The sequence below is a fragment of the Xiphophorus maculatus genome, chromosome 8 (assembly GCF_002775205.1).
Source record: "Xiphophorus maculatus strain JP 163 A chromosome 8, X_maculatus-5.0-male, whole genome shotgun sequence".
Classification (NCBI taxonomy): Eukaryota; Metazoa; Chordata; class Actinopteri; order Cyprinodontiformes; family Poeciliidae; genus Xiphophorus; species Xiphophorus maculatus.
The window spans coordinates 13708967-13730842 of NC_036450.1; the positions used below are offsets into that span (position 1 = coordinate 13708967).

The following is a 21876-nucleotide window of genomic DNA, read 5'->3' on the forward strand; positions in this document are numbered from 1 at the left end:
GTTATTAGTAAGTTAATTCTGTTTTATTTCACTAGAAACTAGACAAAAAAACTGTGTTTTTTTGCAGTGTACTGACTTATTTTCTGAAGTTATGAGGCAAGGTTGAAACAGCAGAGGTCACTGCAGAGCCTCTGCATTCCTGGTGCAACACCACAGCATCTAATATTCACAGCCATCACAGCAGCTGAGGCAGTGATAAGCCAGCTCCTTCATGGAGAGGAGGCATCAGTTTGGGTCTAAGGCGGAGGACCTACTGGAAGCTTGCAATCTCAGCACCAAATTTGAGCCCGTCGGCTTCAGTCACATCGATGGCCTCGTTACTCTGCCTCGTGACCTCGTTCTGCGGCTCCTCCATGTCCTCGGTCTCCACCGAGCTGCCGTCCGGAGGCGTATCCTCACAGCTCATGGGTGAGAAAAGTTTTTGATGGTTGGCTTCAGGAGTGGATGTGCTACCGATCGTGCAGCTGGAACATTGGTAGAAGTTAGTGCAGGGCTGGACCAAGTTAGACGGAATGACCGTCGGGGTTGACAGAACCGGGGTTGAAGTAAAGTGCGTCCCAGGAGGATCTATGCATATGGAGGGTACGGTGCAGTGGCGGGAGGGGTTAAGGCGGTGTGAACGGCCTCCTGCTGGACGGTCGCAGCGCCGCCCTTGTGGTAGACGCATGCAGTCTTTACAGGACTGATAGGAAGGCTTCACTTTTAATGGGTTTCCTGCGCTGGCACTGTCCTAAATTGATCAGAATTGAAACAGAAACAGAGTAGAGTCAGTAACATAATTTAAAAAATAAAGTAAATTCATAATACTGGTCAGCATTTTGAAGCTGGATTCTGATTTCCGGTTTTTGTAAAGCTTGACCGGTCTTCTTGCCAAGACTAGTTTTAGCCAATTTCTAAGTTTTCTTTAAAAACCATATATGAAAAATTCACAGATATTTTTTAGTATTCAATATCTAACCCTTTCAAGACAATTCTAAGGTTTTACATCAGACTTTTATCCAATTCGTATTGTCTGACTTTTATGTTTGTAGCTGTGTTGCACATCTGTGTAAAGATCAGGAGTGTGAGCACTGGAACCTAGAATAAAATGACTAAGATTTTGCTTTTTTGCCGTGTACTAGCTAACACTAGTGATTTTATTTGCATTTTATCAATTCACACTTTAAAGGAACACATTCAAGAGAAAGATTCTACACTAATGTGCCTGAATTTATAAGTTACAGGCTGCCAGAATTACAACAAAGTTTCTACTGACTTTTGGACGTGTTGAGAAACCTTTGTCTATCCAAACTGGATGTCAGACTTCCCAGCTTTTTCTTTGAGGTGAGTTTAAACTGAGAAATTTTAAGCTCAGAGTAAAAACCAGATCCAAAATTATACATTCGTTGTTCAAACATGCAGAGAAATGGTTCGCTCAAATGAAAATCATCCTATTCCAGTCAATGAACAATTTCTACATGCATTTCTGTTTAAAGTTCTGTTTAAAACCTAAATAATGTTTAAACTGACCACTTTATCATGATAAATATTCAAATAACTCACATCAAAAGCTGCAGGACAGCTACGTTTGGCAGCCAGGCGGTTGCTGTTGTTGGTGTTCAGGTTGGCTAAACCCAGCTGGCTCTCCTCATTCCCCTCAGCTTCCTCTCCTGTCTTCCTCCCACCCGAACTCCCGGGTGTCTGAGCCAAGGCCGCCATCTCTTCTTCCTCCTTCTTGGCCTCTTCCTCGTCCTCTTCCTCCAGCGTGCTGAATTCCAGCCTCAGTCTCATGTCCTCCATTGGGTCGAGGCGGCTGCATGTCTGAGCAGCGGTGCCCTCGCCGGGCAGAGTTAGGTGGGCCATGGGGAAACCCTCGTCCTCCAGCAGGGCATCTCTCTCCACATCCTCTATTTCGATAAAAACTCTCTCCATGCCTAACAGAGGAGGTCCCCGCACCGGTGTGGATGGCTCGCTGTCGAGTGCAGAGTCCGATAAACGTCTGAAGTAATAGTTATAGTTGAGAGAGTCTAAAGGTTCCATCTCCAGACCCCGGCATGGTGACGCCCCGCAGCCTCCCCAGGCCTCTTCCCCTCTGAGAACCGGCGTCTCCTCTCCACCTGTACTGTGACCCGACGCTTGCAGATCGTCTGAACCTTCCTCGTCTGTGTCAGGCCGCCACAGCTTGTTGTGACGTTGTTTACTGTGTACATAAAATAAGCTCTGCTTCAAAATATATGCCAGACTCTTATCAAAGCTTCTACTAATTTTCATGTTAAAATTGCATTAGTGTATAGAGTTTTCAATGCCAGTTTTTACACATTTACTCTTGAATTTATGGAAGATATAATAGAGGACAGGATGTAACTATAGAACTACAAAAAAACAGGAAGGATGAAAAATAAACAAATGTAAGGAAGGAAAAAGTGACCATTGGACAGAGAGGTCAATGGGTGGATGAATGGTAGGAATGAAAGACAGTGAGTGGATGGACGGATGGATGTGTGGACATATGGACAATTCAGAAGTAAGGATGGAAAGAACAAAAAAGGAAGGAGGAAAGAAGGTAGGAGAGAAGTAAAGAGAAAACTAAATTTATGTATCTGTGCACCCCTAATTAAAATGTAAGTGAATGACAAAGGAAAACGGAATAAACACACTTAAATGATCTAATTTCCATTAAGGCAAATCTGCCAAAAAGCCTTTTGTCTTATTGGATACATGCATAAAATCTAGATCAGCTCACCTGGCGTCGAGGATTCCCTCATACTCCGCCAGCTGCCGCATGAAACCAGCATTTGGCTGAGCTATGCTCCTCTTCTGCTTGATGCAGTTGTACGCTTTCTCCAGAGACCAGCCGTATTCCTTCATGGCGTAGGCGATAACTGTGGAGGCAGAGCGGCTCACACCCATCTTGCAGTGCACCAAGCACTTTGAGCTATTCTTCCTAATTCAAACAAAAGAAAAAAATATCGGGTAATTCTGGAAAACCAGCTAATTATTATTAATTTATAATTGTTGATTTAATTTTGACTTCTACTTCAAGTCATCATCTCTCCACTAGACACTCATAATTCATCTCCTGTTCTTCACATGGTGTTTATTTTGGACAAATCCTCTCTAAGTGATGTCAGATTCATGCTTAGGTGAAGGGCTCTCACTTGGCTTTGACAATAAAGTTGTAGGTATCGTTCCAGTGGGCCAGCAGGTCAGTGGCGTCCTCGTCGTGCACGCGGACGTTGTGATAGGAAAACATCCCTGGGAAGAAGTTGTCAATCTCTCTGGTAACGTTCAGAATGTAACCGACTCTGCAAAAGGAAACATATGGAGTTGTATCCTGTAATCTGTAACCTAAGGTTGCTGACGCGTACACAGAGTCAAATATGAAAATTATGTTTAATGCATCTTTTGCTTCCGCTTTTAAATGGAGTAAAACAACATTTAAATTTTCAAGATTTTATCATGAAAACTTAAGATGAATGAACTGCTTACCCGCAGTTTTGTAGTTCTTCAAGGTTGGAGGCGTTCCACTCGGAACCCTACAAGGAAACAACGCACAGAAATCCATGTTTTTAAAACCTTCTACTGCTATTCAGAGGTGCAAGAGACTAAAAGATAAGTAAAAACAGAAGAACACGTTTAAGAAATTTGAAATAAATAATTACTAATATTATTCTTTATAATATAAGAGTAATCAAAACTTAAATTATATATCCTAAAGTTAACAGAAACTTTGTGACATCACCTTTTGTTTGGACATGTGTTTGCTGATAATTCAACTCAACCATGAAAGCAGCAGCAACCAAAAACAATCACTAAAATAAAACAAAGTAAAAAAACGGACTCACCAAATAAACGTGGTCAAAGATGAGTGTGGCTTTATCCATCTGACCCAGGATCAGGAGCATCTCGTTGTCGATGAACTCCTTGTACTCCTTGAGGTTGCAGCTCATGTGCTGCTCCAGCTCATTACGGATCTGAAGGAGAGGATTTCATCACTGTACTGTACTATACCAGATTATTTTCACATTTTTCAATGTGAAACTCCACAAATATGCAGTCACTTTGATAAACATACAGTTCTGACCAGATATTTACATACCAGATATTTTCTTACAGATAGTAAGAAAAAAAAAATCTCACTGTTGGAAATTAAATCAGACCAAACATTTCAACGTATAATCAGTTATGATTAACAAAATTTCTAAATGCCAGAATAATAACTTTCTTCAAAATCAGAAGTTTAAAAATACTAATAAAACTATTCTTTTTGACAACTTGGAAAAGTCCAGATCATGGTGTCATGGTTTTACTCTATTAGAGGACATCGTTTCTTTGTGTGACATCACAGACAAACTAAATCAACCAAGATAAGAGAGAAAGAAATGTGGTCCACCAATTGTCTCCTTCATCCTTGGCTACGAGAAGGACACCCAAAACGTTTGATACATATCATCCAGTTTCAAATATAAAGTTAAACTTTTTGTCAAAAGCCTAAGATTTAAAACGTTTCACACTGTTCGGGTTTAAACCTGGTACAAACCTCCTTTGACGTGATGTTCTCCAAGTCTTGAAACATCATGATGTTGCGAAGTTTGGACTTGATAAGACACTCTGTTCTTTCTCGCTCTGTCGGTCTAAAAAGCAAGTTATACCATAAAATATAAATATTTAAAACAAAGACAACAAAAGAACAAAAACATGACAGCTGGTGGCTTGCAGGCTCTTACCCATCGACGAACATGTTGGGGGAATCGGACCGGGTGGTCTCCAGGTCAGTCATTGCGTTCCACTCATTGATGAAGCTTTGCTCTGAGGTGATGCAGCTCTCATAGAACGCCATCCACGTAAGAGAAATGCCCCCTGGGAAGTAGTTGAACCGGCGAGACACCTCGCATGCCTTATGGAGGACCTGCAGGGCAGACCTGTGGGCATAAAGGCAGCTTGGTCATCTGCAGTTCGCAGTCAGTCAGAATAATATGTAGTGAGATAACTAACAGTGGAGGAGAACAAAAAAAAGAAAAAACAAAACACTATTTATTGTTATTTTCACAACTGACCAGCAGGTGGCATCTGACATGTTTACACTTATAATAACCAAATTATTTTACAGTAATAAAATATTTGGGAGAAGTTAAAGCTAATACTTTTTCAACAGAGAGTGAAAGTTAAAATTTCAGAGACTAAAAACAGATATACAGCATCATACATCCTCTACCGTACTTAACAGTGTTCATGAGGTGATTTATTCCACATGTTCATCATTCGTTCATTAAATGTTTGCCATTCTAAATATTTCAGTGTGAGATTATGTAACTGCAATAAACATTTCATTTATTTTAAGTCATTTTAAACATGTCTGTATTTTGTAATCTGTGTGCACTGAAGTTTTCCCAGTTAATTTCCAAGAGAAAACGGGAAAGTTAAAAAATTTAACACTATACAAATTTTCTAGTTCACCCTCTAATAAATTTAGATAAAACTCAAAATTTAAGCAACAGAAGAAATAAACTGAACTCACAAGGATGATAACTATTCAAAGCTTATGTATGATTTTTTTCATATTGCTACATACATCATTGGAAGGGCGTAAATCCCATCTCATTATTGGGGGGGACCATAAACAGGGAAATTTTTTAAGAGCAATTTTGCGAGGGTTGGAAAAGTTACAGTCAAATGTAACGTAAAATGTGGTTTCAATTTTTTTTATTGTGTTCAAGCTGCACCACCAAAAATGACTAGAAAGTAGCAATTAATAACAAACGTGTTTTTCTCAGTAAACAACCTGTTGAGACTCATAGGAGTCAAAATAAGATTCAAATGCTTAGATATGAGTTTGGTTCAGCGTCACAGATCTAATCTCTGCTACATCTTGACAAAAATTTAAGGCTCTGACTAAAAAGTTTTAATAAGCAACTCCAGTTAATAAAATTCCTCATAAATATTGATTTATTGCAGTGGTTCTGAATACAAGTCATGTGTTATTTAAATTATAACTTAAGTTGCTCTAAACTAATTATTTATTTATTTTTATTTTTGGGGGAATGAGGGAGGGGTTAATGTCCTTGGATGGCTGAGAACCTATAAATATGTAGAAATTGAATATTTGGGAAGTATCATAACTTAAACTTAAGGGTCACCACCAGAGTTTTCTAGAAAAATATTCAGATTTTATTTTTTGGTTTTAAAGGCTCTACGTTGAAGATAAAGGCATACTTTATTTTGTTTTACTGTCAGCTGTACCTCCTCTGCGCTCGGCTCCCATACACAGCCGTCGGCTAGTGCTAACGCTCACCCGCTTCCTCCAGTTTCAGACTCATCTTATTAAAGTAAGACTTAAAGAGCTAAATATAATTTAAATACTGGTTACTTTCGACAGAAAAAGAAGCCAAGTCTATGAAAGCAATATAGCAATTAAATATTTGGGAAGTACTGGGAAGCAGTTTTGCTAGTTTTGATTTCAAAGGCACAAGGTGGCAGTTTATCATGATTCAGCCAAAGTAATGAAAAAAACTGCAGTCTGATTTTTATTGTTGATGTGTTTCTTCCTATTAAGCAGTGAAAGTAAACAACATGTGTAACATGTCTTTTGCTTTAAGTATTTATTTACTTGAGGGTTTGTTATTTGTGCTGCAGAGCCACAGCTACAACTAGCTCCTTTGGACTGAACCATTGTTCTAACAATGGCAGGGGGGGAACCTAAAAATTAATTCTTATTTTCTTCTTAGATGAATGGTAGATTTATTTCATTCTTTGTTTCTATTGCCTTTTTATATTGATATTGTTTAAATACAAAGATTTATTTCATGATTTCTTTGGGGGGGACAATTCTAGACTTTTCCAAGATTGGTGGTCCAGACCCCCCGAACCCCCTGGGATTTACGCCTATGCATCATTGTTGCTTGATATATGTTTATGTCACCCAACGATTGAATAGTAGAAAATTATCTATTTTGTAATAGCAAATAATAAAATATGGTTCTTTTTAGGTCCTTGATGCAATTTTAGAGCTTGTGAAGTTCTGGATAGCTGTATTGACTGTGTTTGCTGTTTTTATTCTCTGTTACCAAATATTGCATCTACTTACCACATAGCCTGCACAGAAACAGGTTTGAAGACATGTGACCGGCCTGCTGTGTTCACGCTGAAGCCTCTGGTGAGGAAGAAAGGAGAGAAAAAGATCCGTTTAAGGTTAAGGTTACAAAGCAGGACAGGATTTGTTTAGTGGGCCCAAGCGGTGGAACATTCCTCCAGCATTCATAGGCAATGTTACCAGGTCAGCAAGAAACGTTGTTAGGTGTAGTTCACTTTTTTGACACTGGGAGGCAGTATGTTACCATGTGACCCCAAACAGACAGACTGCACGTGTGAAAGAAAGACCCATCTTACCCATCTCCGTCTAGATGAATGTTGGTATCACTCCACAGGGGCAGGACCATCCCAATGGAGCAGTTTTTACTGGAAATTAGCAGAATATAATTTCAGCAAATTAAATAATCTGAAAGTACACAGAAAGTAGTGGCTTGAAAGAGAGAATACCTGTCCTTGTCTGGAAAATCCATTCCCAAAACAATGTTTTCTTCCGTGTCTTGATGGCCGTTAGTGTAGATAACAACCATGTAACGCACGCGCTCTGACCATCCGCTTTCCAAACGCACAGCCTGGGGGTCGATAGGAGAATATTTGGTGATAACAAAATTACTTCAATAAAGATGCAACAGAGCAACACTGTAGAGATATTTTAACTTTAATCCAACGATAAAAATAGTAACAACTTAGAGAGGACTTGAAGTTGTTGTTGAAAGCAGGTCTGGATTATTATTTGGGTCAAATCTGCCATCTGTGCTTTCTGTTGAAATAGCCTAAAATATGAATCATCTGTTTTAGTGTGCAGTGCTTAACATCTCATCCTTATAAGTTCCCCACAATGGATGTTTAATATGTGTATAATTTAACTCTGTTTCAATAATGTTAAAGCTGTACATAAATGTAATGATGTTTATGTTTATAGAAGAACAAAAAGCTGACCAGCTTGATGCGATCTTCAGACCGCAGGATCTTGAACATGACTTGCAGATGTTGAGGTAAGTCACCTAAAAAGGAAACATTAACATAAAAGATAACCAGAGTAAATACAAAATGCAGTTCTCAAATTATAGTTTTATTTATTAAGAGTAAGGGTTTCATGAACAGATACGGAACAAAGTAAGCGGTAAACCTTTGTAGCTGAAACCAAAATTACCCCAGGAGGATATTGATGACACATACTGAACGTCACATAAGAACCCAGAAAATCATCAAAGCACTGCAGGCCTCTCTGCCTCAGTTAAGGTCACAATTCAACAATAAGAAAGAGAGATGGGGTAAAAATAGCAGCCAAGGCAGCATTTCAAGGTGAAAACTATCGCTGATCAAATTCAGCACAAAGGTCCTTCTCAAATGATCCCAAATAATCTGCTACCAAGCAGAAAAAGCGGAGGAAGAATGCACAGCCATCAATTTGTGAACTTGAGCACAAAGACACTTGGATTATTCAGCAGAGCAATGATTCAAAGCAAAACTGGCTCAAAAGCCAAAGTGAGGGTTTTCAAGTGGCCTACTTAAATCCAATTGCAATTCTATGGCACAACCTTAAACAGGCAGTTTATATAAAAAAAATGTCCAGTGTGGCTGACTTGAAACAACTATTCAAAGAAGAGTGGGTCAAAGTTCCTCCTATATGGTGTAAGAGACTAATCGTCAGCAATCACTAATGTTTAATACCAGTTTTCACCTGCGTGGGTATGAAAACATGTTTTCAGGGTTATTTCCACAAAGGGAAAAGCTGCTTTGGATAAATAACTGAAATCATCATTTGAAAACAGATTTTTGTTCATTGATGCTCTGAAACATTTCAGGTGTGACAAAAAAGGCAATAAACCTTTCCCCCCAACACTGCAGAAAAATATGGTTTAGTATTTAGCCTTTAGAGTATCAAAGCTTTTGGTGTCTATTTCTTCCTACCTGCATGTTTGTGGTGCGTGGGAGTCTTTGGTCCCTGTGTGTTGCCGCCCTGCTGGAGAAAGAGGGCAGCTCCTTTGACCATGAAGAAGCTTTCACTGATGCTGGAAAAAAGCAAAACAAAAGGTCTAAATCAGACTGACAAAGGACATCAACACAGTGGACAGTAATGCGATCAGAAATAGCGAGGCCAACATAAGAATGTTGTGTTTGCTCCAGTAATGATAAACTTTACTCAATAATAGAGTAAATACAGCTAATGTCCATTCAGTGTTGGTACAACAAGCTGTTTCCTTTTAAAATGGCTTAATTCTGCTGCTTTTTCTCTCTTCCTCTCTTAAAAGAAGCTACAAAAAACTTAACTACAAACTATAAATCTCTATTAGCTGACTCATTAAAATATTATATACCCACTTGATAAAAGAGCCTTACAAACTCCTTGCACGCTGACTAGGCAGGATTTTGCTGAATGAAACTCAGGCGAGTCCCGATCCAGCATTTAAGACGTGTTGCATGTTTCGCATGCCTTTGCCGATCACAATGCCAAAAGACGAACTTCACACTTTAAGACACAGGCAGCAGAAAAAGAGTTTTAGCCCAGTACAGAGTTTGGCTTTGTTCCACCACTTATTTATTTTCCTCTTTCAACCAAAAACCCACAAAGCCTGGTATGACTGAGTGGGACCATGACAAGGCCTTTTGTTTCAGCTCTGCTGTTACTGTCATTTGATGAGTTGGCAGCAAAAAAAAAAAAAAAGGGAAAAAAGAAGGCCGAGGCCTGATTTCCTGCACCAACATAATACTAGAAACAATAATTTATTAAAAAACAAAACAACATGAAGACTGTCAAGTGGATTTTTAAACAAATTGACACCGACAATATAAAGAAAAAAACAGAGCTAGTTAATGATATGCAAAGTTTATAGAAAGGGGTTTTAAAGAAATGAATTCCTAATTGGAGTGCATCTCAGTTGATGACATCACACAAGGCAGAGGAATTGACCTGATCAGATGGGAAAATGATCAACTTTAACAGCTTTTATCATTTTCTGAAGCATTTTACTTTAGTTTGATTCTAAGAAGTCCAGCATCATGATTGATGCTCTGTGCACTGCAGAGCAAATGGTGATAACATACATCTTCAGAACCGATATGCATCTGTTTATGTTCCTGTATGAAAATTTCCATATGTGCATATTCACTACCCAGAAAAAAAGGTGAACATATTCTACTTATATGCCACTGATACCATATATTTAATTGTTGCAAAGCTTTTCTGGAAAACCACACATTAGTCTCACATAAGAGACCAACATGGTTTGGGAAATGGAAAGACAAACAAGTAAAAACCTCTGATAAAAACATGCAAAGAACTGCTTTCATATCACATTAAAGGATTCGACAAAAGTCTGGCTGTTTGCAAACAAACTATGAAGAGATGAGGAATGTGCTTAAACAGTACTGTAACTGAAAGGCTTGAAAAAAGTAAAATTTTTTAGTAAATTAACCCGATGAAACTCTCATGTCTTAAGCTCGATACGAGCCCACTCACTACGTTTTGCTGCTCTGAGAACTTACATGAGACAAATCTCCCTCCGAGTCACAGAAGCGTTCTCCACAAGGTGAGGCAGCTCTTTGAAAATGGATCCTTGTGAAGACTTCACAACTAGATGCATCCTGCTGGTTTTAATGTTTTCAGTCACTTCAGAGAAGTTCAAGCTCGTCCAAAAGGCGGCCCTCATTTCCACCCTTGTGTCCATGTCCTGCAGCCGCCGTTCCTCTAACTGGAGCCTGATTTGGTTCGACTCATACCGTCTTCCACATCCTTCATCTTCTCCTTTCCTTCCACCTCACGCTTCTTCCATAGCCGTGCTGCCGGCTTCTCTTCGCAGCATGTGATTCAGCAATCAGCTCTCGCGGTGCAACGCTCTGCAACAATGCGCTCATTCATGCGAGTGTGTGCAGGCGGGTGGGAACGTCTCATGTTTGACATGCAAGAATCAAGGCTTCGCGCCGATGATGAATCACGAAACATGACGGGGCTTTTTTCAGCCTACAAATCCAGCACAAAGGCAAGAGTGTTCGGCAAAGCTTTGCTGACACATGCCTTGACTTCTGTGACGTTGGTTGGATAAAGAAAAGCCTTGTTTCTGAGCGGGGGGGTAAAGTTTATGCACTGTTTGTTATGTAAGAGCATGAGAAACAGTTCTTTAAAAATTGAATCTATTTTTTTACCTGCTTTGTCTATGAGAACAATGGAGGAAAATTAAGTATTGAATAGGCAGGAAGAAAGGCAATACAAGATAAAGTCTACTCTCTTCTCACAGCGTTGTTCAATGTTAACTTGTGTTTGACATACAATTTAAAAACTTTGAGGATCAGGACATGAATAATTATGTGGCATTTCCCAGGTCCTAAAATGATTTAAAACAAACCTCTACTGTATAAAAGCATGACGAGTATTCCAAATATAATATAAGAATAACAACACTTGACTGACTGGTCACCAGAAAGTGTGACCACCTCTATAAAACCAAACTTTTGACAGTTTTTTGGTGTTAAGGATACAGGTGCATGAAAAAGCCAAGTCACAAAAACTTCAGTAAAGACATTAGAGAAGCCACTATTTATGCAATTCAAACCGGGTGAAGTACCGTACAACGCAAAGTTTGTTACTCAACAGGAAAATGAGTGCAGCACAGCTGGGTATCACAGCAAATTTCCCCATAAGTCTAACTGTGAAGTGACCAGAGTAATTATGTTTTGGAGCGGTCCAGTCAGAGTATCCATTTGAATCTGATAGAGAAGCCAAAACACAGCATATCAGCACAAATATCACTAACAAAAAACTCCTTGGCCTTCTTCCTGTCCAACAATTAATGAATGAAGGCCACTAGTGCCCCAAAAACCTTAACAGAACCAAGACAATAGTACCATAAGCAGCATCCAATTATCATGGATGCTTTGTTGTGTCAAAGTGTGAAAAAAAATTGTAAAACAGTTAAACTCATTTAGTAAAGTTGTTCCTTTACTTTTACCCCTAAGATCAGAAATCTTCATGTCTGTCCACATTTTGTGACTTCAACTGCTCTTAAAATAGATTCAATTTGTTTTTTTCCCCCTGATCAGATGCTGCTGAAATCTCTGTCATGACAAAACAAAACCAGCTTTTTGGAGGGAGTAAGTAAAAATAAAAACGACAGCATAAGCTTTTTTTTTTTTTTTAAAGATACCTTGTAGAGGAATAAAACAAGGATGTAACCAACCAACTATGTAATATCTCAGAGCTGATGATGTATTTCAGGGTTTTAAAAAAATAATAATCATGAGACTGAGGAAACATGCAGTCGTTTTCAATAAATTTGAATATATGTCCAGATGAGTCTCGCTTGTCTGATTAAAAACGTCTTTTGAAAAGAACAAACTTTAAGCAGGAGTAAACATACTTTTCATTAAGCCAACATATCTGTTTTTAAAAATACTTGTTTATTAGTCTGATGTAATACTCTAATTTTAACATCTGGATTCAGATAAATAAAGGTGTCAAATAATATTCAACTTTGTATACATATCTGGTCTGAACCATCCTGCTAGACTATCACAACTACAAGCAGCAACATGGCTAATGCAACATCTACAAATAGTGTCACCATGGAAACCGTTATCAAAAGCTACACAACGAATACTACCAAACCCATGCAATGCCGTACTATTTTGACAGACTGCGTCTCTTTACACAGAGGCAGAAAGAATAGAGAGAACAGCGAAATGCTTGATGCTGGAGTCAAAGTTCAGTCTGGACTGAAAACAGATCCCACAAGCTCAAAATCTCAATTCCAAGAAAATATCAGCGAGGTTTCAGAAAAGGTCTGAAAGATGCACCATGTTCAGATCCATACCTGAACAAGGATGTTGTAAAACCTAAGGATAATGTAACTGATGAATTCCTTTAGACTAAGTCTCACCTCTGATTATTTTTCCTGTCATCATCACTTCCGAAATCCTGAAAGAAAAAGAAAAGAAAGAGCAGATTTTGAAATCGTACAGGAGCTGTGAGTGAAATGCTTTAGATCAACTTGGAAATATGGGTCATTCTCTAAGAAGGTCGCTTACCTCTGCATACCTGAGTTCATTTTACCTAATAGTCAATTTTTTTAATGTATATATTAGACTGTTCCTTTCATTTTAAAAATTAATTTAGATTATTTAATTATTTAAGAAAACAACTATTCAAGATGTCTAGGTAATCAATGTAATGTTTGTAAAAAAAAAAAATTCTGTAATTATTGCAGTTATTTTGAGAAAATTAAGTCTATTTGTCCAAAATGTAAAAAAATATCACAATTTAAGTTTTTCCTAATGCTATTCTTAACCACTCTGCTTTCAACAAAATTCTGATTGGAATAAAAACAGCAGATGAAGAAATATTGATACTACTTGTATTAGCTCAATGGTTCTAAGTTGAAATATTTTAAAATATTAAGCATAGATAGGAGTGAACCTTTTTTTTTTATTATATTAAATAGTTTTGTTTTTCTAAACGTACACAATAGATGATTTCTGACTTACACGGTTTGCTGTAGCGCCATCTGCTGGTCGGCTTTCTACCGTTTCATAAACTCTTCAAGAGTCACAAAGCAGAGATTCTTTTTTTCTTCCTCGTTACAGAATTGAAAGCCAAAGAAAAGAGAATGTGATATGAAGAATTGTTGAGGAAGAAAGGACACAGCTTTTTCTTCCAACTCAGAAAATCTATTTGTTTTTAATCTGTATAACAACAAAATCTGCAGTTGCAATCTGCAAAATAAAGGATAAAAAAAAAACAAAAAAAAAAAAAAACAGAAAAATGCTGGCTTGTGTGGTTTTCTAGAGAAAAAATGTTTTCCTGGCAAAGCCACGTGTTATGCCTTTAAATCAGCTGCCATCCCAAAACAGAGTTGTTTTTGTAAGTTTTATTGCATCACTTAAATATCACGGGTCAATCCAACAGTCTGTGGACCAAAAGACTACCACTCTGCCAAATTGCAAAGGCTGTGAGAGCCCAAATCCCAGTTAACAAGCAGAGAGAGCAACCTCTGAGTGCAAAATGAGCACTTTGACTTGACAGCTAAAGCCTGGACGGCTCCCCCTCCCCCTCTGCAGGATTTTGTTTACAAATCCGCTGCAAAAGCTGCAACAAACTAGCGAAACAAAACCCCGTCAAGTGCACAAAACACACAGGCGGAGGTGACTTGCAGGAGGTTAGTCGCCACACACTGTATCTGTTCGTGCAGGAGCGCTTCTTCACACAAATCCCGACCCCCGACTTTCCCACTCACCTCCCCCGCGCTGCTGCTGGCCGAGGATGCCGCACTAGGGGTGGGAGATCGCTGCAGAGTCACCAGGGCCATGGCTGGTGGACTGCAGCGGCCGCGGAGGGCAGCAGAGGAGCAGGGAAGGGAGGGGAGAAGGATGCGCCGCTGCTTCTGCCTCTGTCACCGGGTAGAAAATAATGCCTAGTCAGACCCTCTCATCCAGCGGCACCTGACTCCACAGAAGCCCGCTCTGCGTCTCCTCCGCGGCTCCTGGGGTCCTCATGGGCGCGAAGAGGGGCGAGACGTCCCGTGTTTGGCTCTAGCCAGCGGTCGCAGAGATTTTCACGGCATACAGACAAACAAAACACGCTGCAGGTAGCAAAGCGGAGCAGAAATGACATGCAGCTTTAGCGGCCGCCTGTGATTGGCTGGCCTAGTTCGCGTGCGGGCTGTCATTGGGCCGATGTTGTCAAGGTGACAGACCAGACTAGGAACTCCCATGCCATGCTGTTAGCGTTATTCTGCGAAATAAATATCATGCAAGTCGTCCTTTTTAAAAATAAAATATTATAGAAATTATATAACAAAATTTAAATACAATTAGTTATAAAATAAAACTCCTGCGAATAACTTTTTAAAATAAAATGATCGAGATCATAAAATGATGATGATAAAATGTATTTAAATATTAAAATAAATGTAATATTAAATATTTACATATCTGGACTCTCAGTAAAATATTTGTGTTTTATTGACCCAAAGAATAAGCAGTCACCATGTTGTACATCTTTCATTATTTTTTGTTGAAACAAAAGTTTTAAAGTAAAAGGAAAGGCTAAAATCAAATTGAGCACAGTTTACATTTTTTTTAGTGCAACACAAAATTAAAAATTCATGGGATAGCTTTTGAAATAGAACATGATGCATTCGTATTTCCAATTCTCAAAAGATTTGAAATGACAATCCAGATCTCCTCCTTGACTGTCTATTAGGTTTTATTTGACTAAGATGTTTCTTTCTACATCCAGTGAAGTAAAACAGACAAACAGGAGAAAAACTATCAGAAAGTACTTTTGAAAATTACTGATCTTTCCATTTGGCTCAAAGTGATCTCTTGTTTTTCTGAGTCTAAAAAATTAAGCAGCATCATTTTATGAGTGATCCAAAAATTTTCTAAGGTGACTAAGACTCAATAATTTTTTTGGTTGAAATGGAAGATGATGTACAAAATTAGTCAAATAACAAACATCCTTCTGCTATTGTTAGACACAGACAGCAGCCCTTCATTTATTTCCCTCCTGTTTGTAATAAGATTGCCCTCTGACCTCCTCCAGTCATCATTCTGATAATTCAGTTCATCGTTGCAGAAGCAAATGTATTCCTAGAAGTCTTAGACGGCACAAAAGATTACTTTCTTCCTGGTTGACCTGTCATTGGTCCATGGAGTGTGTTGAACTATTTGACTGTCTGGTTATGTTGTTTATCTGTCTGAGTCAAGGCTGGACTCCTGCAGACTCCTGCCCAGAGTCTCAATAGGCAGAAATATGGATGCAAGTGCAGCAAGCAGACTGCAGCCACAGTACACCGAGAGGGTCAGATACATTGACGTCCTGAGCAGCACCTTAAAACGACAGACAAAATCACTTTGTCAGAGAAAACTGCAAATCTTCTCGCTTTAATCTGCAGTTATAGAATTTAAACAGTGTTATTCTGTTTAGAATAATCAAATGTGATTTAATTTCCAAATGCTTAAACCTACTTAAATTTACATGATTTTTTTTTCCTCCCAGCTACTGCAAAAATGGGGATTTATTGTAGGAGGTTTTTTTTTCTTAATATGTTTATATAGAAAGAAAATACATGTGTTATTTTTGTTGAAAACTTAAGTCTCACTCAATAGGTTTTGGTCTTAGCAGTGCTAGCAGCTGTTTGTTGATTTATAGCTTCACTGATTTATCAGCGAAATGATCCGTTGAAGAAGAATAGTGTCATTCCACAAAAGCTCAAACAAAAATATTTCTGGCAATTCTAACTAAAAGTTTAGTCTGGTGTATTACACTGATGGTGAGAAAATATGCCTATGTATATTTTTATGCACTGTATATAAATATCTGGCTTCAACTGTATAATAGAGATGCATACCTGAGCCACAAATGGTGTAATCAGAGCACCAATTCTTGCAAAAGCACTGCAAGTCCCCATGCCCAAGGCTCTGATTTCTGTAGGAAAAACCTGAATCACAAAAATAAATACATGTGTTGGACAACAGTTTGTCTGCAGGTATGTTTAATGCAAAACTGATTCATACCTCTGGTGTGTAAACAAAAACAACTTGATATCCTCCAGAGATGAAGGCTCTTGCAATGAAGATGAATATCGTCAGAGCTACCCTGCAAAAGCAAACAAACAAACAAAAAAAAAATCAGTGTCAGCGATGCCACAAGCCTCAAAGTGTACGTTTGCTGTTGTTGTATCACAGAGCAATCTCACCTCCCAATGCAAGCATACAAGGGCAGAATACACAAAGAAAACATGAAAAAACAAATCGCCATGCTTTTCTTTCTGCCAAGGTAATCAACTGCAAACAGGATTATTAAAAGGCCTAAAAAACAACAACAAACAAAACAAAAAAATGTTAAATCACACAACGATGTTACAGTTCGGATCGAGTCCTCAGAAAAAAAAAATACTGGCAAATGTTTTACCTGGGAACTCTGCCAAGGTTGTCCATAAGAGATCCTTGTAGTCAGCTGATGTCAAATATTTACATTCTAAGCTGCACCTCGGTTCAATGCTGCTTCCCTGGGCCACTAGAAGGAAGAAGAGAGATGTTTGATATCTTTTTTGGTGACATTATAAAAGTATAATTTATTATAATTTGTGAAAAATGGCACACACTTCCACATGACTCTGTTTGGAACAGTTCAGTGGTCAGCAGGACAATCCCAAAATAAGAGAAGGCAAAAGAAAACCTTTGGTGAAAGAAAAAAAGAAGAACAGGAACAAATATTAGATTTTGGAAATTTTAAAAAAATGGAGAATAAATAATAGAGCTAGAATTAGAGGCGTGTATATATATGTACAACGGACATGAATACAATATTTATTCTGGCTTTGTAATAATTTATTTGAGCCCCATCTCTTTAATGCACAAAAATAAAAGAAGGCAAGTTGGTCAATTTGTAAAAACTAATCTGAATCATTTAAAGTTATTTAACCTACTTTCAAAATCCTTCCTAAATAAATCTGGGTTCTCAACAAGAATAATGTTACTAAGTTTTAAATCACACTAGCACTAACTTCTAGAATGTTGCGGATATAAGCCCTTTTGAAATAATTTTTTTATTTATTTCAGTCAAATATCCAACCTGACCAGAAGCTCACTGATGGCTATAAAACCTAAGCAGTTCAGGTGTGTGAATTACAAAAAAGAAATTCAAACTTGTGTTTCAAAAAAATACTTTTGCTTGTTTAAAAATCCTGTCACTCCGAATAAAAGAATAGATCAAATAAATAATGGAAATCTCCAATATGACATTTATGTACATGATTATACATGTTCTGATTAAAATTAAGACAATTATTTTTTGCTAAATGCTAACTAGCTACAATCCCACTGATTCACCCCAAATATTTCAACTTGATTAAAGCTGAAAGGTGACAACAAAGCACACACATTATACAAACTAACCATATAAACCATAAAAGAAGAGTAATCTTCCAGTACTGTTGCGAAAAAAGATCTTTATACTGCCCACGTTCATTCTGTGAAAATAAAAGTCACAAACAAATGTTTGTGTTAGTACATATAAATAACCTGTACCCTGTGAGGACATCTTCATCATCTCATCTCCGAGGAAACATTTATCTTTAACGTCACCTGTTTATATTCGATGAGTCTTCCCTGAGGTAATTCTTTGCCATTCTCACGGGCGATGCGAGTCAAAGTTGCTATTGCCTTTTCTCTTCTCCCTGACAGCACATCAAAACGAGGACTTTCAGGCAACCACTGTGTGACACATGAAGGCAAGTTAGAGTTTGTCAGTAACTTATTTTGCTATGTTTATGTTTTAATCTTATGAAATATACTTACAAAGCAGAAAGAAACAAAAATTCCCACTGGAATGGCGGAGAGACCAAGTAACCACCTCCAACCCAGAGTGGGCATTACCCACAGGGCTAGGAGGACCTCGGACACGGTGCCAAGGACCCAGAAAACCTGAAGAAGAGAATGATTTCTGTAATGTTTCTGAATGATTTCTTCAGTGTAAACTTTGATAAACCACATAGAAACAAACTCTAAATACCGCCATCAACATAATGGACATGCCTCTTGCTCTCACGGGAAGGAATTCAGAGTACAGAGTCACTCTAAAACAAAATTTTAAAAAAAGCAAAGAAAAAACACTCAAATGCAAAGAATCATTAACCAATTGCTAATGTATCTCACTTTCGCAAAAAGGACAGAGTGAACCTACGATTGAGGTGTTCCTCCGATGCCAAAGCCTACGAAGCCTCGAAGGGCCAGCAGCCAGCCGTAGACTGGACTGAAGGCGCTGAGCAGGCCGTAGTACAGAGCCCAGCACATGGAAATTACCAGACCCTGTCACCAAGACACAAACAAAACAGAAGGTACTGGAAGGTCATGAAACACACCTAAAAAAACAACAACAAAAAAAACCAAACAATGTGGCACTTACTACTTTTCTTCCGTACTTGTCAGCCACATTACCCCAAAGGAGTGAACTGAATCCCATTCCAATAAAGACAACCTGATGCAAAAAAAACCAAAAACCCCCAGAAAAAAAGCTGAATGCAAACAACAGCAACCATCACACAGTCACCAATTCTCAAAAAGCACCCAAAGGCTTTTTACTGATGTTATGAGCGCCACTTGATAGCTGGGGAGACTCCAGTCACAGTGCAGCTCGGGGCCCAGGATGCTGAGGATCATCATCTCCATGGAATCTCCCACCTGACACAGTGAAACACATGAGACACACGTAGAACGGAGAGAATGACAGAAAGGCATTTCCAGGGTCTCTTATGGATTCCTACCCATGCGAGTCCCGTAACGAACGAGATCTTCCACTGAAAAACTCCAAATCCGATCACTTCCAGTGCATCGTCCACTGAAAACGTTTCTGTGGAAAGTCGGGGGCAGAAACAGTGATTGGTGTCAATTTATCAGGCACTTTGCTTCCATCTATCATTTTCCTTCCACTTCACAATTAAATGCCACATAAAATCTCAAGAAAAACTCACTGACGTTTGTGGATGCAATTTAACAAAATGCAGGTTTCTTATTTTTAATTACTTTAATAAATGTTTGTGGTTTGCATTCAAAACTTGTCATCCTCAAAGGCCTAAATAAACTCCAGTGCAAATCCAGCTGTTCTATGAAGACCTCAAGGGATTTTTAAAAAATATTAGAGCAGTGTTTCCCCAGGGTCCTCAAGGCACTCTGTCCTACATGTTTAGATGGTTTCCTACTTTAACAAACCCGATTCAGATGATTGCAGTCAGCAAAGGTCTGCTAATCAGCCAAAAAATTGAAATAAGTGGGTCGGATTAGGAAAGAGATTGTGAAGGAAATTTAAGTTAGGATATAACGCTGCTTAAAAAATGCTCCAAACTTAGAACAGCTTAGTAAGCAAAGTTCCATAAATCTTTCTGGAAAAGTAAAAACAAGAAAGCAAAATGGAAGATGATTCTCTGGTCAGATAGGACTAAAGCAAAATTCTATGTATGATAGAAAAACACCAAAGTTGCACTTATTTTACCTTCTTGAACTGTTATTTGTCATTACAAAGACAACATATTGTATTTATGCAACTTCCTGCACATAGAAACAGACAAAAATGTACTCAAGGGTTCCAAAATAGGATGATTGTGTAGTAAGGAGTAAAGAGTGTTCACTGACTGAATACTACGGGTCTAGTTATTAAACAGAAATAAATCAAAAGCATTGATCCTGTGTTTCACAGTTATGGATCCAGTTGTATAACCAAACACCAAAAGAGGCCACGGCCTACATAAACGGTTCTCATATTTCCAGACTGACCTGTAATTAAGCATTCTTTACATTGCATTTGCTCTTTTCTTTTAGAAAACTATCATAATTTATCACATTGAGCTACTTTTTTGGCTACTGTTAGCATTCAAGTATAGTTGATAACACAAAGAAACAAGTTTGTGTAATTCACAAGTGGGCCGAGCAAACCTGCAGTTGTATTATTTCCAGAACTGTTGGCGGACTCTCTGCTCCCTGAGTCAACTTTTGCTGAGGCAATGGTGCAGATCTCATTATCCGTGGTCTGGTCTTCATCAGTGTGACCCACAAAATCTCCCTCATCTCTGTCAGCACACAGAAAGAACACATTCAGTCATTGCTAAATTAAAACGACTCATTGCACAGCTTAAAGTAAAAAAAAAAGTATACATACGTTCAAAAGAGGAAGTGAAAGAGCATTAGCAAACACAGAAAGCACATTTGTTTCTAAGAATATAACACCTGTCAATAAATTACAAAGAAAAAAACAAAAATCTTGTTGTTTTTTTTATTTTTTTACCCTGGTTCAGGATTGCTCCAGCGCTTGTAAGTGACCTTAGCAGATCTCGTCCAGTTTTCCATGTTTTGATCCTGAAATAAACAGGACGCATAGCTACAGCTGAAGACAAACCGGTCATTTGTTGTCAAACCTGCTGGTGCAGTCGCTTCAAGTTTCAATGAGACAGCCAATCAGAGAACAATACCTGCAGAAACTCAAGGGGGCGTGGTTACACCAGGAAACGATAAGGTTGCTTTTCAGGGATTCACAATAAAGCTTTTTAATAAAAGAATCAGTGCGAAGTAGGCAAAATTACAATAAATACAATATATCAGATGAACGATGTTGGAAAAAGAAGGCTAAAATAAAAAAAAATGCTCCTCGTAGTAGACTATCATTATCAGTGTAGAGTTTGGTTAAAGAAATATAGACAAAAACAAGCTGGATCAGAAATCCTTAGAGAATAAACAAAGGCTTTACAGGTAAAGAGTGGAAATCATAATTAAGTCTGCATGTAAGGTATTTAAATAAAGGTGAAAAATTAAAGGCCAGAAATAGTGAATCTTTATTCTGTTATCTACCTGATTAGCTATTTTCTACATCAAAAATAATTTTAATTTTTTATCTGACATTGCAGAAATAAAAGCATGAATAATGTTATTCTTTTTATATTATATATTGTAAAATTAGCTAACCTGCAGGCAAATTTAAAAATGTAAATATAAGGGCTACTGTAATGCAAAAAAAAAAGAAGCAAGCATTACTTACAATTTTGCATGGCTGAGTGTCATGATGTATGACAGACTGTAGGTTGTGCTATTACCCTTGATTTTTTAAAAACTTTCTAGCCTAACCTTATGTGTTGTCAGTTGTGTTTCTTACTTTTTGTGTGTTTGTTTGATCAGTAATAGTATTAATGCCATTAAGAAAAACAGTATGTTACCAGAATAGTCAGTATTTTATTCAAATTGCACAGCCACGTTATCCAGGTTCTTTCCAAACTGAACCAGACTTTTTTTGTTTGTCTTTGTAATAAACTCAACATCCTGGTGAGC

General features: G+C 38.1%; 2 protein-coding genes across 2 annotated transcripts; both read right to left on the reverse strand.

Annotated features, from left to right (window-relative positions):
- Nucleotides 1–14707, reverse strand: LOC102223155 (protein phosphatase Slingshot homolog 1-like). The gene is made up of 15 exons (XM_023338378.1): nt 14295–14707; nt 12942–12979; nt 8980–9080; nt 8005–8069; nt 7516–7637; nt 7366–7434; nt 7064–7129; nt 4707–4901; nt 4520–4613; nt 3825–3953; nt 3469–3515; nt 3138–3284; nt 2723–2923; nt 1543–2179; nt 1–730 (listed from the first exon to the last, which is right to left on the reverse strand). The coding sequence occupies exons 1-15, from the start codon at nt 14364–14366 to the stop codon at nt 251–253; spliced, it is 2463 nt and encodes an 820-aa protein (XP_023194146.1). The 5' UTR covers nt 14367–14707; the 3' UTR covers nt 1–250.
- Nucleotides 14708–15021: 314 nt separating this feature from the next.
- LOC102223416 (synaptic vesicle 2-related protein-like) lies at nt 15022–20947 on the reverse strand. Its single transcript, XM_005810089.2, has 16 exons — nt 20843–20947; nt 20494–20627; nt 19329–19414; nt 19147–19245; nt 18971–19042; nt 18749–18873; nt 18578–18641; nt 18364–18489; nt 18151–18279; nt 17962–18035; nt 17169–17242; nt 16976–17080; nt 16761–16872; nt 16579–16660; nt 16413–16502; nt 15022–15891 (listed from the first exon to the last, which is right to left on the reverse strand). Exons 1-16 carry the CDS (start codon nt 20902–20904, stop codon nt 15751–15753), a joined length of 1575 nt encoding a protein of 524 aa, XP_005810146.1. The 5' UTR covers nt 20905–20947; the 3' UTR covers nt 15022–15750.
- Nucleotides 20948–21876: the final 929 nt, after the last annotated feature.